General features: G+C 36.6%; 2 protein-coding genes and 1 non-coding gene across 3 annotated transcripts; 2 read left to right on the forward strand and 1 right to left on the reverse strand.

The window, feature by feature from the left end:
• Positions 1-93: 93 nt before the first annotated feature.
• LOC144451781 (bifunctional peptidase and arginyl-hydroxylase JMJD5-like) lies at positions 94-4,608 on the reverse strand. Its single transcript, XM_078142685.1, has 6 exons — positions 3,843-4,608; positions 3,053-3,254; positions 2,068-2,188; positions 1,157-1,320; positions 348-453; positions 94-105 (listed from the first exon to the last, which is right to left on the reverse strand). Exons 1-6 carry the CDS (start codon positions 4,606-4,608, stop codon positions 94-96), a joined length of 1,371 nt encoding a protein of 456 aa, XP_077998811.1.
• Positions 4,609-5,596: 988 nt separating this feature from the next.
• On the forward strand, positions 5,597-15,010 carry LOC144451562 (protein DDI1 homolog 2-like). Its single transcript, XM_078142440.1, has 8 exons — positions 5,597-5,937; positions 7,202-7,408; positions 7,899-8,025; positions 8,832-8,959; positions 9,550-9,678; positions 10,373-10,476; positions 11,344-11,560; positions 12,201-15,010. The coding sequence occupies exons 1-8, from the start codon at positions 5,691-5,693 to the stop codon at positions 12,365-12,367; spliced, it is 1,326 nt and encodes a 441-aa protein (XP_077998566.1). The 5' UTR covers positions 5,597-5,690; the 3' UTR covers positions 12,368-15,010.
• On the forward strand, positions 9,173-9,315 carry LOC144451886 (small nucleolar RNA U109). Its single transcript, XR_013482317.1, has one exon. It is a non-coding gene; the product is annotated as a small nucleolar RNA U109 (small nucleolar RNA).
• Positions 15,011-20,670: the final 5,660 nt, after the last annotated feature.

A 20,670-nucleotide genomic window follows, 5' to 3' on the forward strand; every position in this document is an offset into this window, starting at 1 on the left:
ACGTTGTGTCGCCCTAAACGGTGAGATGAGGGGTTGACCGATGTGTGAGGGCGCCCCGTCACGGCGTACCTTACACGCTTTGATCTTAGACCACTAAATAGTGGTCTGAGCGTTAATACAGACAACCGTAAAAAAATCACATCGCATATTGATTGAAGTCACCAAGCTTAATGATTGAAAGGCATAAATATATTTAGATTAACTTCTTCTTTCAAGCTTCAGGAGTAATTTTTATTCGTAAAGCAAATCATCTTTATCGCATGTCCTACCTATTTCTACATACTTCAAAGTCCAAAATATGTTCGATTTTTTTGGAGAAAAAGGTGGGAAAAAGTCACATGTTTTACCTCCCGTGCCTTGTCTGCAGTTGCACCTTCTAATTTGACATAATTCGCAACAAACAATTCTTCTCTCAGTCCAGAATGGGTTTCGATAAGCTGGTGGATCATATCACTGTAAGATATATATATTTCAAAAACACAGAAAATACACCATGATCCGAGTTAGGGACGATCGCCCAATGTCACACAACCTCAACAAACAAACAAACATCGATATCGTTCGTTTATTCGTTAAGGTCAAAACTCCCCCCCCCTCCCCCCTCCCACCCCTAAACGAACGCTCACAAATGCGATATCAAGCATTTGCATATGATGTAAACTATAATGAAAACTCACACCGCTATGATCAATGTAATATGATTGTACAAACATGACAGTAAACACAGGAAAATGCTCCCAGAATCCCAGCACCATACTCATGATGTATCTCACATTAGAAGTAAATTTATATCAACTTATAATTATCAACATTTCAGTAGTAAATACAAAGGTTGTTATCATTGAAGGGTTGAAAATTTTCCGACGAAATTTGGTTAGAAGTGCGAAAATGAAGTTCAGCAATCGCATTGATGCCAGACCCCCCCCCCCCCCAACAAACAAAGTTCGCTTATTGATCATCTTGTGTGATATTGTACGATAGTCTCTTAAGGATTAGACACTCGTAAATTATACTTAAAACGACCCGTTTCCGTTAATGAAAAATCAATCAAAATCAGTCAAATAAAACAAACAAACAAACAAACATTTGATATTTGATCTGAACATGCGTATTGGACGACCTTTGACCTTTAATAGAATGAAGAACTACAGTGTACCTGATATCTGCAGGGTTGACATAATTATATTCAAACCGTTCGGTGTTACTTGGGTCTTCGGGTGTCATGGCAACGATGAAATGACGTAGTGAATCTAAGTCCAGGGCGATGACGTCATCTATCTTCAGAGAGCCTTTTCCTTCTTTGTCTAGAATCTTAAATGCCTATAAAACATTTTTTGAGACGAAAATGTTGTCGACACTCATCTCGAAAAATGAACAATCTATCGGGAAAGAAATGGTTCAGGAAATGGTTCAGGAAAGATTATGAAATACTATATATGTATTTTTATTTCCCATGCCTGCAAAGATTAGTCGCCTTACACATCTCCTTAATATAGAAGGTCAAAATCGACTCGGACCATGAGCTCAAAAATGAACCCCGGCTTCAAGTAGATAAGTTGTTTTGTTATGCTTGAAATAACGCATTTTGTTATTTACCTACCCCCTACCCCCCCCCCCTCCTCACACACGCATACTCAGTGAGAATTCACTTCCATACGTACGAATTGATGAAATTGCGAGACTAACCAAACACATTTTTTTTACATGAAAATAACTTCTTTTGCTGCTTGACAGATGTGGGGGAGGGAGGGGAGGGGAGATATACTCCCCAAATTTTCAGACGGGTTTGTGCGCAGCCCAAATTTAACACATCTACCCATGTATAATAAAAAAAAGAGACCCATCTTCAGTCATTATGTTCCGGTCACTAACGTTACCTTTATTCTCATGGAAACGTTTGCTATATTATCGACCCCATGATTAGAGCATTTTTCGGGTGAAAAATCGAGCCGTGTTTAGTAATTTTTCCACGCATGGAAAGTGACCCATTTAGGCTGCACATACCTTTATACCTTTCTATAGGAGTAAACATTCACCCCCACCCCCACCTCACCCCCGTTGACAGACCTTACGTGTCTTCGTTTCCACTTCTTCGGCTGGCAATTCTGGATACAATAACTTGAGTTCTTCAACTAAATATTCCGCTCTTACATCACCGTAAAAATCCACACCTTTAAGAAGACCTTTCCTAAACAAAGAATGCATGAATTAAAAAAGGGTTTAAAATAATATTGATATTTCTATTCTATGATAGCAAATTATGAAAAGAAACGGCGAAAACGAATCATGGATACATATGGAATTGTCACTGTCACAGTTTATATCAAACCGCAAACGAGGGCGTCCTATAGGAATATTGGCTGTTACATCGGAACTGCGAGAGGTAGACGTAGTAGAAGAGCAAATTGAGAGAGCGCCCTCATTTGTGAAACAACGGCGTTAATATAAGCAGTTACAAACTTCACTGCATATAAGGTATATAGTGTTCAGGTCATATCTGAACAAGAAAACAGGTGTATGTGTACGCACTAAATACTGGCAGATTTACTTAACGTGGTCTATTTTAAATTTCTTTTTTCCTTCAAGCATTCGAATTGGAGATGTTACACGATTAATAAAATCCACTATCAAATTATCATTGAATTCTTATGTTACTATGCCAACCATCTCAATATCTGCACCACATACACGGGACCTATGTATTAGACATGGTGTGAACATAAGTGGCCATATGGATTAGGAATGGGTTTTTATTTAGTATTTTTTAATTCATAAAATACATTTTTATCATGGCTTCCTATTTGAAAAATCATTGTGAAACAACATATGCCAAGTGTTTATTTGCAACTCAATAAATTGCGAAAGATTAACCAATTTGTAAAATGTTTGTTGTTATGTCTTTTACACATCTTTTAGCTTTTTTGCAATTAGGTTTTGAGTTACAAACACAGATTTGGTCAATATTGTTTCACGTTGATTTTTCGAATAGGAAGCCATGATAAACCAATTTTTTAAATCAAAAATCCAAAAATAAATACCAAATCCTTCTTACTTTATGAATCGATGGTCGTTGTTTCCCATAGTAAGGTCACCATGACCTGGCCAGTTCCATGTTACCAACATTTCGCTAAGAGGGGTATATTTTAGCTTCTCTACCTGGTCACAGGCTGTGCTATTGAAATCAGTAAGTCTTGGGAAAAGTAGACCGGTGGCAATGTTCGGGTCACCATAGGAGTTTATTTGATGATAGTAACCTGTAGTTGAAATGAATCAAAAGGGTGTAATTATTGTACATGTGTTGACTGGCCTTATTCGGGCGACAGTATAGGGGGAAGTGACGTTGCTGTCGCCCGAATAAGGCCAGTCAACATGCTTTTAATAACGTACACATCATCATCCATGTCATTCAAGAAACTGACATATGACACATAATATGTACATTTTGAACATATCTTAATTGCGGGAACAAACTTATTTTGACTGTTTTTGTGCAGTTTCAAGTATCAGTGCGTCGTACACCTGTATAGAAATTAACAGCAACTCAACTGTTTTGGGTTTTGCTCGACCAAGGCAAGGATAGTCCAACCACGGACGGACAGACAGACAGACAGACATATAGACAGATAAACATATAGACAGACAGACAGACAGACAGACAGACAGACAGACAGACAGACAGACAGGCAGAAAATTGAGATAGATAGCTAGCTAGCTAGCTAGCTAGATAGATAGATAGATAGATAGATAGATAGATAGATAGATAGATAGATAGATAGATAGATAGATAGATAGATAGATAGATAGATAGATAGATAGATAGATAGATAGATAGACAGACTCACTTCTTGGTATAAAAAGACAGTCTCCTGGATGAGTTGTGACATTTGACCATCGAACTTGTGTTATGTTTGGAAATTTAATGAGGTCAACTGACTGTGGATCGATGGATGAAATCCCCATGATGGTTCTTTCTGGCATCCAGTAGGTATGAAGTAAATCGTGATATTGGTTTTCTACCATAGCCCATACTTTGGTTCCTTGTACCATGCAATTCCAGTTATTAAACGGGTCTTTATGTAAAACACCACTTCGCCACCCTCCACTCATCCAAACATCGATTTCCACAAAGCCGTCTTTGAAAGAACCACACTGCATCGTGGGTAGAACATTTATGTCCTTGTACATGGGCTTGGGTAATTGCGATGCTACATATTTGGGGCTGTTTTTCTCTTTGTATGTGTCGGCAAAATTTGAGATTGTGTCTCTTCCAAGTCCTTTCGCGCCAATCGGATACACTTTACCCTTTGCTTGCAGTCTGACTTCTAGGCCACCGTACTTTTCTTTCAAATAGGCCATATCCCAAAGTAAATGTGCGGGACTTGATGTGACCACACCTCGTACGATTAGAGGTTTACCTGGTTTTACGTAATTCTCCCAAAATAACACCGGGTCTGGTGGTTCCGTAAACTCGTCTATAGTGACGTCAGCTGGTCTGTGACTACCGAATGGTTGGAGGTGACCTATAGGTAGCTGGTTTCCATGGGATACACATATAAAACAGCAAATCGTAGATATGGTGATGAGTAACCAAACAAAAAGATCTTTCATAACTGCCAAAAAAGCCGAGAAGGAAGAATATCCAATATATCGCATTGAAGACGACTTTTTGACTACAGGAAAAGCCAAACACAACTACTTGTAAAGTCAATGTACGATAATTATCTCGGTACAAATTATACACACGTAGTTATATTAATTATAACACGATTATTGCAATCGTTACCGATTAGATAATTATTCATTACAACAATTTATTCATTGTAATTATACTATTTTATTTTTTGCCTATTTTGATAACAGGCGTAATGAATGTAAATTTTGCAATTCTGGCGTTAGTGGTGAAGTTACGAACTGAAGAAAAAAAACAGCTGGTATCATGGGTATTAAAAATATCTACTTCTTCATAGTATTAAACCATACGTGTCTGCTGGCGTGTCTGTGTTCAGGTAAAGTTATATAACTTTAAAGCGCTTGCCCTTTAGGTCTGTAGTATTACCATGGTAACGTGTTCTCACACTGTTGAAATGACTTCAACAGGAGTGGATTTTTAAAGTAATTATCAACACAAATTGTTGTAGAACATTTATTTCTGATTGTTCTTTCAATTTTGATTAAAATAATTATCATTACGATTTCTTTCCTAAAATTACTTTTATTACAAAATAAATAACGTTTATAAGTATTAATGAGTTTTTGACTATGATATCGCATACGCTTTTCAGGTTTTCAGGAACGGTTGCGGTCAAAAACATTTGTTTTGACCAAAAAAAATGTTTGTAGTGTTACTTATAGTTCAATGGACATGGCGAGGAGATACTCACATAGAAAGAGCATATACATGTACATCGGATTCGACTCGCGTACATTTTGGCTTTAAAAACATTTTTGCTCGAAATTTCTGAAGAATTTGGTGTCATAAATGATTATACATCAATGGATTATCTACTCAAATATATCCTGTTCCAGAAGCGTCGATTTGATCAAAACTTGCTGACATCATCGCATCGTGAATATTAGTTGAGTATATAAATACCGAACAATCACTCAAGCACACTACTCGAGCGAACGCGGAAGTACAACAAATCGCATAACACGTGAACTTTTGGCCACTATTTGTTATCAAAACCAAAATGAAAATAACCGTGACAACGCTAGCTGGTGATATTTTCCCTTTGGAAGTTGCGGAAGATTTAGAGTTGGAAAATTTCAAGGCGTTATGTGAGTTTGAGTGTGGGTTTCCGTGTCGGGAGATGATGGTTATGTTCAATGGAATTCCATTGGTGGACGATAAGAGAACGTTAGCAAGTTACAACGTAAAGGAAGGCGATTTTCTCCTGATACAACAAATGAGAAATCAACCCACCTCACCTCAACCCGGTAAGTAACAAAACTGTAGCAATGTATAGTGTTGTTGGTTAGTTTTGTACATGTGTGTTTGACTTTGTTGTTTAACAGTAATTCAAGCATCACGTGCATGTATCATTTATTTATTGTGTGTGTGTGTGTGTGTGTGTGTGTGTGTGTGTGTGTGTGTTTGTGACTATTGCTGAAGTCTCTGTATTAAACTAATCACTTTGTATATAGTCCAGTGACTGTGTTCTCCCTCAGACCACTAAACGAATATAGTGGTCTGAGGTTCTCCCCAGGACGTAGTACCGAAATATCATGGTATATTTGCATATGATTAGGATGTTTTGTTATGTAAACATCGAGCCCCCCCCCCCCCCCCACACACACACACACACACATGTCAAGCATGTTGTTTTAAAGCAACAATAATGTATTCATGGTCACTGGCTTGGATATTATAGTTTTATCAGCAATATTTTGTGATCAAATAAATAACATGGGATTTATACCCTGGTAGTGCTACATCATGATGTGTGTCTAATTTTCTATCGTACTCAAATATGAGTCACTGCTTTCATCGTAGCCATTACTCTTCACAAATTTCCTTGATTTTATTTGCACTACTCCTCTTCAAGTCAGTGACAAGGCCCATTAGGTGATTGACATTATATTTTCTTGATTATTAAAGTGAAGAAATATATTAATGTAATATAATACACTTATTGCCTGGCCATGAAGGCACTACTAGACTTGTATTACCCCAAGGGCTGTTATGAAGCACAGGCTGAAAGCTGAGTAAAATAAGATAAGATCATAATAATCCCCATAAGGAAATTGACATCTCACAAAAAAACAACAACATGTAAATAATTGCTAGATAACAGCACAGAGGGTAATATTATGTCTACTAGTACCTGAATGAGGGAATAAGTGTTTTATAACATTGTCCATAGACCTTCCACCAACGTTTGGTGGAAGGTCTATGCACTGTCACCTCATGGCAAATTTCTGGTAAGACTTCTGTGAATATAGAACACAAATAATGCCCCTTACATGCTAATTGGGGTCACTATGGGTCAGTAGTCCATACGATGTGATGCCATACACGATCTAAGCCAATCACTGAAGGCTACATGTATATGAAAACAATGTGTTATACTGGCTAATAGTATATGTACAAAACTGTACAATATTATGAGAACTTTGCCCAGGTTTTACTGTTGTGTTCGGTCTGTAGTATTAATTCTAGGTTCATTTCTTACTAAATTTGTATCTTTTCTCATTTCATTAGCATCAGGTCTTCCTGCGATAGACTTTGCAAGTATCCAGGTACCTGGTACATCACAACAAGGTGCATCAGCTGGGCCATCTCAACGTCAGCAGGGACAAGAAGACCCAGCTAAGATACGTGAAACGCTATTGGCTAATCCTCATCAGCTAGCACTGCTGAAAGAAAGAAACCCACCACTGGCTGATGCGCTACTCAGTAACAATTTAGGTATTGATCCTGGCTGTACAGTGTGTGTGTGTGTGTGTGTGTGTGTGTGTGTGTGTGTGTGTGTGTGTGTGTGTGTGTGTGTGTGTGTGTGTGTGTGTGTGTGTGTGTGTGTGTGTGTGTGTGTGTGTGTGTGTGTGTGTGTGTGTGTGTGTGTGTGTGTGTGTGTGTGCGTGTGCATGCATGCCTGAGGCTATGTGTACTTGTGCATGTTATATGCATGTATGTATGTATGTATGTATGTATGTATGTATGTATGTATGTATGTATGTATGTATGTATGTATGTATGTATGCATGCATGTGTGTATGTATGTATGTATGTATGTATGTATGTATGTATGTATGTATGTATGTATGTATGTATGTATGTATGTATATATCATGTATGTGTGTATATGTATGTATGTATGTATGTATGTATGTATGTATTTACATTTAATTTATACACTACCACTTAAAATTAGTTAACCAATTGAGTATCTCTGTTTTAGAACTATTTACAGAAGTCTTGAGAAAACAGCAGGGTGAGCGAGCTATGAGGGAAATGGAAAGAATTCGTCTTATGAATGCCGACCCGTTTGATGCAGAAGCACAGCGAAATATAGCAGAAGAAATCAGGTAATGTAGCAAATAAATGTACAGAATAAAGCAGCTAGGATTGTGTGACGTACAAAGAAAACAGAGCACACCACATCATACCAGTTCTTTCTGCTCTTCACTGGCTACCTTACCTGTCCTGTACAGTACAGGATTCAATACAAAGTACTACTGATCACCTACAAGGCACTCAATAACAACACTCCTGGTTACATTGCTGATTTGCGTAACTGTAAACCTGCAACTCATTCACTTCGTTCAAATAACAAAAGTTTACTATATGTGTGCTGTCATTATACAAAATCGTACAGTGAGTGTGTGTTCTTACAAGTAGCACAACTCTTATACTATAGAACAGTATACCACTTGAACTTCATTCATGATCCACTCAATAAATTTAAGGAGGATATCAAGATGCATTTATTTGCAATAGCTTTCTCACTTGTACACCCATTACTAGTGCTCCTGTTCCGTGCCGTAGAGCAGTATGTTTTATTGGATTTTGTTGCTATACAAATTCTTTGATTGGTTGATTGATTGATTAATTGATTGATTGACACATTTAAGACCCAAGAAAAGCCATATTATAGATGCCAGCTGTTGTTCTGACCAGTCTCTTTTCATGTGTCTAAATGACCTGAGATCTATCAAAGAATTTGCCACTTTACACAAAAGCTTTGAGTGAGGGCTAGACAGACTTCTTGTAGATAAAGACACAGAAAGTTTACTTGCCTACATTCTGTAATGGCTCTAGAGACATCACTTCACCAAACTCAAAGGCCATACTAAATGATGACAACTTACATACAAGTATTTCTTTCTTTTAGACTCAAGAATGTGGAAGCTAATATGGAATCTGCCATGGAACACAACCCAGAAGCATTTGGCCAAGTAATTATGTTGTATATTAATTGTAAAGTTAACGGCCACCATGTCAAAGCATTTGTGGATTCAGGTAAACTCCTTATTTTAAATTTGTTGTTATCAAATATTCCACTACACTATTAGTTAGGTCTTGTCACCAACCATCATCTGAAATGGTTGTTCATTGCTGAGTAGTACTCCTTGCCTCTTACCACTGTAGTCAGAGTCACAGTAATCACACAAGTTCTTCCTATGCACTATTATGTTGCATGTAAAGACAGCTATGGTGTTTATCACCTGACTGTCACATGACACATCAGCTGACTGCTGCCTTCTGTGGGCAATATAGCAGTACAGCAGTCATTACATGCTAGATAAACATATGAAGTTTCAGGGCCACCAGAGCTGAAGTTTTACTCTGATTGGTAGTATTCCCTTCATACATGTTACAGGGCCACACTGTAGTATTAGTCTGATTGGTAGTGTTCACTTGATACATGGTACAGGGCCAACATAGCTGTAGCATTACTCTGATTGGTAGTATTCACTTCATACATGTTACAGGGCCAACAGACTCAATCCTTGTACTCCATTTTGATACTTTGTGTCTCATTCAAAGACCTGGAACACTTGGACTCAAAGAGTTGTAGAATATTGACGAAAGTTTCTTTTTAATTTCAGGAGCACAGATGACAATTATGAGTGCAGCCTGTGCTGAAAGGTGCAATATTATGAGGTTGGTTGATACACGATGGGCTGGAATTGCTAAAGGTGTTGGAACTCAGAAGATTATCGGAAGAGTTCACATAGGTAGGTTCTAAGTATCTTAAATACTATTATGTGTCCACTAGTCTCGGTTACCCAGACTCCCACACCTGGGGCCGTACTAAGACAAGAATCTAAACATAATCCAAAATTGCCTGCGCTGGAAATCACGAAGTACATTTCTTCCAAGTCATGCAAAATTTACTTTGTAATTAGCATGTATCAGTTGCTTGAGACACGCAGACTTGTCACAAAGGAACATGCGTTGTTCTGTATGCAGTTTTGGACTTAAGTATTCCTCAGAATGTCCTGCTCTGGGAAGGAGATCCTGTGCAGGGGATTTGGGATTATGTTTCCCCAAACTCTTGTGTGCATGGTCTCAAAGTAGAGCCCCCAGTGGTGCAAGTCTGGGTAACCAAGACTAGGTGTTCTCAGCTAGTCTGTTTTGGGACTCAACAGAACTCTGTCGTACCTGTGTGTCTTCTAAAATAAGACAACATTTCAAACTATTCCAAAAGTTTTGCCTTAAGAAACTCAATATGAAGACTGACCAAAAAACTTTGGTGTGTGAAACTCCTCACTTTTCATCTTCTTTCATTGCCATGATTTATATGAGAAAAGTAATTTAAATAATGTGGGTAATGAAAAAATGATTGATTGACAGTTATGACTTTGTATCATTTACACTTCATTTACATCATTGCAGTCTATTGACACAGTGTGGTTGTATTAATTTCAGGTCAGATACAAATAGGTCCAGATTTTCTCCAGTCTTCGTTTTCAATATTAGAAGACCAACCTATGGACATGTTACTAGGTTTAGATATGTTAAAAAGACATCAGGTAAGTACACCATTGTCACATTATGAACATGAACTGTTATTGAAAAACTTACCCTTGACCTTGACCATCAATCTTCACAGTAAAACTCAACGTATGGACATGTTATTAGAATTTGATATGTTATAAAGACATTGTGTTAGTATGCCATGGTCACATTATGGACATGAACTTTTATTGATAAACTTACCCTTGTCCTTGACCATCAATCTTCACAGTAAAACTCAACGTATGGACATGTTATTAGAATTTGATATGTTATAAAGACATTGTGTTAGTACGCCATGGTCATATTATGGGCATAAACTTGTATTGAAAAACTTACTTTTGACCTTGACGATCAATCTCAAGAGTAAAACTCAATTAACTATTATCAAGCCCATACCTCCAAATTGTTGCATCCCTTTTGTAATTATACCAACTTCAGTTTTTGTAACAAACTCTGATATATTGACAGCCAGTTTACTGTGCTGGAGGTCCTTCGTTTATCTTTCATATTATGCTTGTGTTGATAATGTGAACACATTTGTAATCACGAATAGAACTTGTTCAGTAAGGCCCCCCCCCCCCCAAGTCATTAACAAACACTCATGTTAAATTTACATAATTACATGTAAATTATCACACGCACACTTCACATGCTTCATGTGTTAACTCCTGTGTTCATTTACATAATGACTTAATTTGCATAATTACAAGTAAATTATCCATGCACACTTCACATGCTTCATGTGTTAACTCCTGTGTTTATCTCAGCTGCGTTCATTTACATAATGACTTCATTTGAATATTGAACCACAGACTAATATAATGATCAACCCAGTTTAAAATTACATTAACGCAAAATTAACTTTCTGCTCGTATTACCAGTGTTGTATTGATTTGAAAAGAAGTGTATTACATATTGGAACGACAGGAACTGAAACTGAATTTCTAAGTGAAGCTGATTTGCCAAGCTGTGCTAAACTAAACCGTACAGCATCAGTCTCAGAAGAAGAAGACAAACAACTCGCAGAAGCAATGCAGAGATCAGCAACAGAAGCGGGTCAATTCGCAGAAGCAATGCAAAGATCAGCAGCAGAAGCGAGTAAGTTAATCCATGGAGGTATATTTTATACCTTGGTCCACAGGAACGTGTAATCTTGCCTAGATGCATGTAAAAGGATTTATATGAATACATACTACTTTTTACTGATTAGAATAACGTTGCTATGAATGAGCTCACTATTTGTGTTTTCTCCTTTGAACACATACGCTTGATGTAATGAAAATTTAAAGAGATTACACCATGTGGCATATCTGGTAAAAATCTTAACTAAGATGAACCATTTACCAATTGGGGAATAATATAATTATACCATTGCCAGTAATATTTTTTTTCTAAATTGGGGAAAGAAATTTTGAACGTTTTGACTCATATTTTGAACACAGCAGAAACAAATAACGTAGACACACATTGTCTTGACATAGACGCATGTTGCCGTGACGTAGAACGACCAGAGTATATATTCCATATTTTTTTTGATGAACCTGGCTTGTGCCTGGTATAAATGTAATAGACACGCATTGTTGTGACAAAGACACACATTATCATGATGTAGAACAACCAGAGTTTATATTCCATATTTTTTTTTGTTGAACTTGGCTCGTGCCTGGTATAAATGTAGTTATAAAATGAGTTTACAGTGTAAATATTTATCTAAAATGTTTTATTATTTACTTGACAGGTGCAAGTACAAGCAATATTCCAAGCATTCCAGAAGCTACTCTTTCCAAGCTAGTGGAAATGGGGTTTCCAAGACATCTAGCTATTGAAGAATTACAGAAGAATGATGGCGATTTAAACAAAGCAACAGTAGCGCTCCTGGCTAGGTCTTTACAAGGACCCAAATAAACAGCGACAGATTTGATGCATTTCTAGAAACAATTATTTTTTAAATAAACTATAGGAATTTATGAGAATTAAAATGGCCAAGATCAATTTGAAAACACTCAATTTATATGCAGTAATCAAAACTTGTCATTTAAAGGGGCGCAAACTGAGTTTATAAACTTTTTACTCACAAGTGAATTACTTACATAAAACCTTGATGAAACTCTAGTCTAGTATAATGTTAACATCAGTGCTTGCCTTCTATGGCATTAAAAGTGTCTTCTGGCATTATTAAAACAGTTGATTGCACAGCACAGATTTCCTTGATATTTTTTTGTGCGTACAATTAATTACGTCATCAGATCTTCATAAGGTATATCTTAATACCAGGTTTGAGTTCAGTTAATTGTAAGTGATGGTTAAGTATGTTCAGTAAGTTGAATACAGTGAATACATTTTAAACTTGGCATGCAGTAAAGATTACACCCAAAACTGTGAAAATGAGATGAGATTTCCCAAAGAGACAACAGGACCATGACATAAATGTCCTGAGGGAGGAAGGGATGAGGTAGTCTGTAAGATACAGACATTCGTGCCATGCTATCAGCCAGCACTCATCAGTTAAGAAGCCTGATAAGGCTGAACAACACGACATATCTGACAGTCTAGAGGGGGTACTCCCATAGAAAGATATAGGGGCATGTGTTGCTCAAATGAATCACTTTTCCCAAATCTCTGAACCTTGGTCGACTTTTCATCTGGAAATTCTCTAATCATGGGGTTGATAACATTGTCTTCATACTTTAGAAATACTGTTATAGCAACTGAATAAAGATAAATGTTTTTTCCTAACAGTGGGCCTGGTTTTGGATAGATACTTTCAACTTAGGCTGCACATCCCCATCAGAAAATCTGGGGCATACCCCACCCTAACCCCCCACCCCACACCCTAACTGCCAACCTCCACTCTACCCACTTTTTTTTTTTGGGGGGGGGGTATACCTCTTTAATAAGAGATTGGGTCCCTGCAAAAATGATAATTTACAGAGGGTCACAACTAAATGCCGCTGTAAAGTCTAAATTACAGCAATAAACAAGGCTTTTCACCCTGATATAGGCTTTTAATGTCAACATCTTCATGATCTTGCCCTCACTAATGTTTTGAACCACTTTGTTTTGTTCAGACAAAGAGTGCATTATTTCAAAAATAAATTTAGATTCAGTAAACAGGAGATGCATAGAAAGAATATGACACTGGCAATGCAGCCTTGGTTGACTTAGATACAAACTAACTATATTGTTCTTCAATGTGGTAGATTACACAAGTGGGTGATAGCAGTTCCTCTGTTGTGTGATTCTAATCACCCTGTAACCAAGATAGTGTAAACATTGGAAGTCCCAAAACAGTACAGCAAGTTCATGTAACTCTAAATAAACTAGTTTTCAGAGATGCCTCCCGACTGAGACTATAGTGAAACCAATGTCCATTCAATAGCTTCAATCAACATGTTGCAACAATAGTTTTAGTTTGTATCTATCTTCGGAAACTGAAGGCTCAACTACGAGGCTAATAAGGCCTAACAAAAAAAATCGCGTGGTTCCGATTACGTTCAATTTTAGAATAGGTGAGGTAGGTAGATTTTTTAGTTTTTAAAATCATTTTTTAGTTTCTGCATGAGTGTCTAGTTCAAGTTTTCCATTGTTTTCCAAATGGTCTCTGTGTTGTTTATTTCTTCCTACCAGATGTACAGCCATTACAGATTGGAAGAACAGTCTTATTTTGTTGATGTCAGTTTCCGCATCCACTATTTCTCATGAGACTTCACAATTTTTGCGATTCTATTTTTTTCTCAAATACATGAAACAAAGTTTAGGGTCGACAGTGAAAAGCTAGGTGGGGTCGGGTAACCGGAACCAAACACTTATTTTTTTAGGCAAAACCATGACTGCTTTACCCCACCTTTTAAGTAGCAAATAGTCTTCTTTCATATATTTAGAGAATGGACCTCAGGGACTTCTTTCATGTAAATTCATCATAGGTTTATGTCTTTGTCTTTAAAAACGTGTAATGTATCTTTTCATGGTTGATGCAGTCTGTCATTCTTGTACCATCATCCTGCAGTATTTTTATTAGATATGCACACTATGTATTGATCATCTTAACGTGTGTTTTTTGTCAGAAAAGATAAAAGTGTTGTTGTTATGCTATCCATTGCCTTGATTCAAAAACCACTGACCAATCAAAGCAAAGCTTTTACTAATCTCATCACGTCATGATTGAATACCACTGACCAATCAGAACCTGGCTTTGTATTTGATTTTGTATTCCATGGTTTGAAAGCACTGGCCAATCAGAGCAAAGCTTTGGGTTTGATGTACATATTACAAGCCCTGATTGAATGCCTCTGGCTATCAGAGCCAAGCTTTGTTGTTGAATTTGTGATCACATACCTTTGATTGAACAAAGTATCTAAAGTTTCCATTCATAATCCTATTCTTAAATCATCAGCTGAATACCAAGAACATATGATCAGCCAATCAGGATCCTTCATCTATGCCATAAACCAATCAAAAGTAGGAGATGTCTGTATGTGTTTTAGATACTTTAACTCTGTATAATAATTGTACTTTTTAAAAAAAAAAAACATTTCTGCCAAACTTGTATTCTCGAACGATTTTTTTTTTTGCCATCCCAGTCCTTTCATATGAGAGAGTATTTAGTAATAGTGTATTTACGGCACTGTCGAGATACATAGTTAGCTCGCGGAGAAGGTGAGGGCTAGGAAGTATGACCACAGCTAACAGTGTATCTCAACAGCACAGTATACAGGCTATTAGATTGAGTAATGAAAGATTTACTGACCTTAGAGGTTGTTAGCCTGTCAAAGGCACTAGATCTGTAACTTCAATAGTTCTTATCGATATTATCCCGCTTGTGCTGTTTCCCATTCAAACTGATTCAGTTAGCCACACCCCCAAAATTCATTATGTTTACTCCACAGTCGTGTTGATTAGTATACCTGTCATCGTACCTCCTGTCCCTCAAAACCAACTAGCTTGTGTTGACAACCATTAGAGCTTATTCAGTCTGCCATACCCCCATAGGTTTACTGCATAGTTGTTTTGATTAGTATAGTTATCATTGTACCTGCTATCCCTTGAAACCAACTAGCTTCTGATGAGAATCATTAGAACTGATTCAGTCAGCCACACCCCAAGAAGTCATTATCTTTACTGTCCAGTTCTGTTGATCGGTAGCTGTCATCGCACCCCCTGTCAGTCAAAGCCAGCAAACTTGTGGTGAGAACCACTAGAGCTGATTCAGTCAGGTAAACTCTCACACTTCACGTGTTACATAAATGTTAACTACAGTGGTCACCACATTTGCATATGTTCATTTACATAATGACTTCATTTGAATAATAATAATAATAGTCTGAAGTATGAAACCACTCACACAGCAAGGGTTACTGAAGTTACAGGTCCAGCACACGTAGAGAATACTAACAACAACTTTATGCACTTAGTTGATTATTTTAGTTTTGTGTGAAAAGTTGCAGATTTGCCACCATTTCTAAAAAGATAAAATCAGTGTGTTAGATACAAGATTCATAACTCACTCCCAGGGTCTCACAATGTTATCTTATCAGCTGAGCCATAACAATTCACATAGGATTATTCTATAGTTCTAGACCAACTTTTTCTATAGCTTTACCAGACAATGGATTCTTTCACCTACATTTGATTTGTAGGCTGAAATGGGCAAATTTGTGTCATTTTGTTTCTTGGACAATAAAAGCAGCAAATACATCAGATGATAAACTGATTGAAGTGTGTTTCCACATAAAACTAAAATAATTGATACTAATCTAGAACATCTTATAACTTGATTGTATTCCATTGAAGTATATATATATATATATATATATATATATATATATATATTATATATATATATATATATATATATATATATATATATATATATATATATATATATATATATATATATATATATATATATATATATATATATATAGTTTTGGTAGTACTGGAACTCTTTCTTGGTTGTAACTCGGAGTTTCACGCATTGTGCGATCATCAGACAACATATATATATATGTGTGTGTGTGTGTGTGTGTATGGCATATATATAATATATATACTATATACATATCAATCGTCAATGATAATTAGTAAAGGTGTGAGCACTTATATGTAGGGGTAGGCTTTGTATGTCACTTTTATGTTGCAACACTGTTTCAAGTAAGTTTTGAGAAAAAAAAATTAGAAATATATTGTATTTAAAAGTAAAATGTCAAGCTGTGTATTATTTTGTGTGTGTGTGTGTGTGTGTGTGTGTGTGTGTGTGTGTGTGTGTGTGTGTTAGCTGTGTTTTAGCAATATGTTATTATCTGTATCAGTATTATCAATGTAGATTCCAGGACAACACAAAGGGGACATGCACTAAATTTGTTATTTAGGAGAGGGTCAAATTGGTCGCATTTGTAAATATTTAAATGTTACACCAGACATTTTAATGCAAAAAAATGTTTGTACAAAGATGAAAATCTGGCAAAAAATGAGGGAAAACAAAATTTTGAAAAAAGAGCTTAGCAAAAAACATTTGACCTGGAAAAATTCAAATTTTGAACGGAAAATCAAAATATTCCAAGAATCATAATTAAACGCCACATTAAAACAAATGGGAAAGTGAAAGAATGTTAAAGTCGCAAACAAAAGTGAAAGAAAACAAGTTTCCCCATAACCTAATCCTCTATTGACCTCATGCGGGCGCTAGTCCTTCATGGGCCTGTTCAAATGCGTTGTAGGTAGGAGCGTAAACCTGAGGCGAGTCTAATGATACAACTTGAAGATTATTTCAAGTTGAGTATTATTGTGTCTTTCACCTCTCTGATTAAAAATATTCGGAATAAATCTCTGCACTCTAATTGCGTCCGTAAATTATGGCAAATATTCAAAAGAAGACAACCAGAACAGTACGCAAGGACTATTGCCTGCCACCCCTATGTGTGGTAATAGATTAGTCCAATCACAAAATGGCGGCGAATATGAATGAACGAAATATCTTTGTCGCTGTTTTGAAGAAAATTTCCTGTGTTGAGGTACGTATAACATTATCAAGATATCAAAACTTGTATTTCTCCTCGTTAATACCCTTAGATGTAAGTAAGTTATAGTTTGTCGCGTGGCATACTGTGGAACGTGGCTGAAATTAAGTACATCGGATATGTCGGTTGTGTTCATTGTTATTCACTGGTCAAGTTGGAGAGTGAAAATTGAGTTTGGACTTTTTGTTGCCATGGTGTTCGAAAATCAAGAACGTCAAACATTTTTACTGACGAAATCTGTGCTTTATAAAGCACACGTATACACTTCGTATATATGCTGTAAGTTGTTCCATCACATATCTTAATTCTCGCAACACGAGCAAACTTTACGAACAGCTGCTCTACATTTTTTTTTGTTTCGAAATGAACATGTCATGTCACTGTCGGTAATCACGAACAACCTGTTGTTTCGGCAATTTCAGCGATGGTTCAAATCGTTGTTATCGGGGTAGTTTAATTGAACAACATTATAAGCATGTAAGTAGTGGGTTTTACAAATGTTATACTTCCATATGTACAATTTCTGCCTTTGACCTCCCACTGAGATTGGCTGCAATGTTTCGAACGTACTTCTTGGGAACCCTTCTTGTAAGCTTGGTACAACCGTTTGTCTTACATGTTGCCATAATCAGGGCTCGAAATTAACAGTAGCCCTGTGTCCACAGACTACCAATTCTTGTCATGTGGCTACCATAATTTGCAGCTGGTAGCCTTCTCAGGCTACCACTGATTATGTGAAGACAGAAGTTTATGGACATGAACGTTTTAATAACACACATATTTCCAATAGATGAAATCTGTTTTCAGTTCAGGAATATATGGGACTATTGGTTACCAATTCCTTGAGCTACCAATTTCTGATATCGGTAGCCCACTAGGACTACCAAAGAAAAAGGTTAATAAATAATATTGAGCCCTGCCATAGATGTTTCTGTAGTAACAATACCTTCAAACTGTAATGTCAGCATAGACATTGGAGCTCAGAGAGACTCTCAATGTTTATGCTGCCAGAGACTAATAGTAATGTACTACCATAGAACAATGGGTATTGTTCTACCAAGATGTTACAATAGGATCAATCTTTTGTTCGGGACCAAAGGTTTCTATAATTTTGCTGGATAAATGTAACTGTTTTCACACCTGAACTTCTGTATTTGTAGCTGTATCATAGACTTACAAGTAACAATACTGGTTGTCATGTACGTAGTCAAGGGTCGTGTGTGGGGCACTACCATCAACGTACTAAGGAGCCCTAGTGTTGATAGCATTCAGTGCAGTTCTGAAGGCTTGTGTGTTGGGTGCACAGCGAACTTCTTGAGGTAGCTCATTCCATAGTGGATATAATGAATGTCGATAGCAGTCTTTATTTGTGGTTATCATGTATTTATGGATGCCCTGATTGCCTGGTATGTATTGAACATGAAGTATTTGACGACTGAAGGTATCCGGTAATGTTCTTTGATGTTTGAATCCATGAGTCTCTCTATATATTTTGATTAAGCGTGAATTAGTACATCGATCCTGAAGTGATTCCCATTTGAGTTTGTTCAATACAGTAGTGATACTTGATTCCCTTCTGTAGTCTCCAACAGCAAGATGAGCAACATGATATTGTATTTTCAATTGTATTACTATCTGACTTATGCTGGGGGTCCCAAATAGCAGAACAGTATTCCAGTCGAGGTCTGACCAACTATTTGTAGGCTATGGCTTTGGTATGTGTATCACATAATACATATACAACATGTAGTACATTTGTTATGGCAATGCTATATATTGATCTTACTTGTTGCCATAGAATGATAGATGTTTCCATAGTAACAATACCTCCAAACTGTAATGCTAGCATAGACATTGGAGAGAGACTCTTAATGTTTATGATGCCAGGGACTAATAGTACTACCATAGTATAATGAGTATTGTTCTACCTAGATGTTACAATAGGATCAATCTTTTGTTCAGGACCAAAGGTTTCTATAATTTTGCTGGATAAATGTAACTGTTTTCACACCTGAACTGAAACAAGTTTTAACAACTTGTCTTTCTTACCTTATTCAGCTGCATGCTCCCACTAGACTAGTTTCTGCTTGCAAATGGAATACAGGACTTGATTCTGAGACATTGTTGGAATCGAGTCCCAACTTATTTAGTTCATTTGCAAGCAAAACTACCCCTAGACAACTTTGTTCCTCTTCAGATACCTATCTTCTGACAATACCAATTGCCATATATCACAAAAAAATTTTTCAGAATGATCCCTTTCCTACACTGCTCTTTCAACCTGAAACAAATTTCTCTTACACTTCTCATCATCTGCACTCTTAAGTCATCGTTGTGATGTGCTCTTTAAATCTCACTTTAAAAATTTCATTTTTCTACACCAGTCTATTTCAATATTGTTGCCATCTTAATACCCTATGTCCTTCCATTCTGTAGCTTGGTCTTTGTTAAGTTAGCACCTGGGGCTGTTTTGGAAAACAGACACACACTTAGGAAATTATTTGATTTCACCATGGAAGGTCTATGAATTCACAATTATAAGCTTTTGTCTTTTGTCACATTCTTTATCAGCTTGATTTGAGTTATGGAGATAAGTGTTTATTGTCCTAGTAAAGGTGATAGTCAGACACAAGACGACATCCAGGAACAGAAACAACACACTGAAATCACAACAAAACTGCTGACAAGATTCACTGCTAAAAACTTGAATTCTTTCCAATTCAAAACAGGTGAGTTATCTGTTACAGATTCTACAATATTTGAGAAATATTTCTCTGTCGGAAAGTGAACATAAAGGGGAACCAAAAGGAAATCTTAGAGCTTTTACTTTGGACAGGTATTTGACTGTGTTTAGTCATCAAAATGTATCTCATATCATTTACACTCATGTTAAGAAGCTTACCTTCATCATTAGGTAGTTTGAAGTAGTTCCTTTGCACCCAGGCAGAGAATAAAACAAGCTATGCATCGCTGTCTTCAATGACAACCACTTTGCCCTATCAGTATCACAGAGTTTTCCTCATATGTTGGCTGTGTTTTTTACATACATATTTAACACTCAATTTTCAGGGTATTGATACTAATTACTTCATCAATAGAATACACTGGCTTAATTCTGTCATATTCCATCAAATTACAATTATATACAATTCCCAAAAGGTAGTGTAGTGTATATACAAATTTAGTACATGT

This window comes from Glandiceps talaboti, chromosome 21 (assembly GCF_964340395.1).
Source record: "Glandiceps talaboti chromosome 21, keGlaTala1.1, whole genome shotgun sequence".
In the NCBI taxonomy this organism is placed as follows: Eukaryota; Metazoa; Hemichordata; class Enteropneusta; family Spengelidae; genus Glandiceps; species Glandiceps talaboti.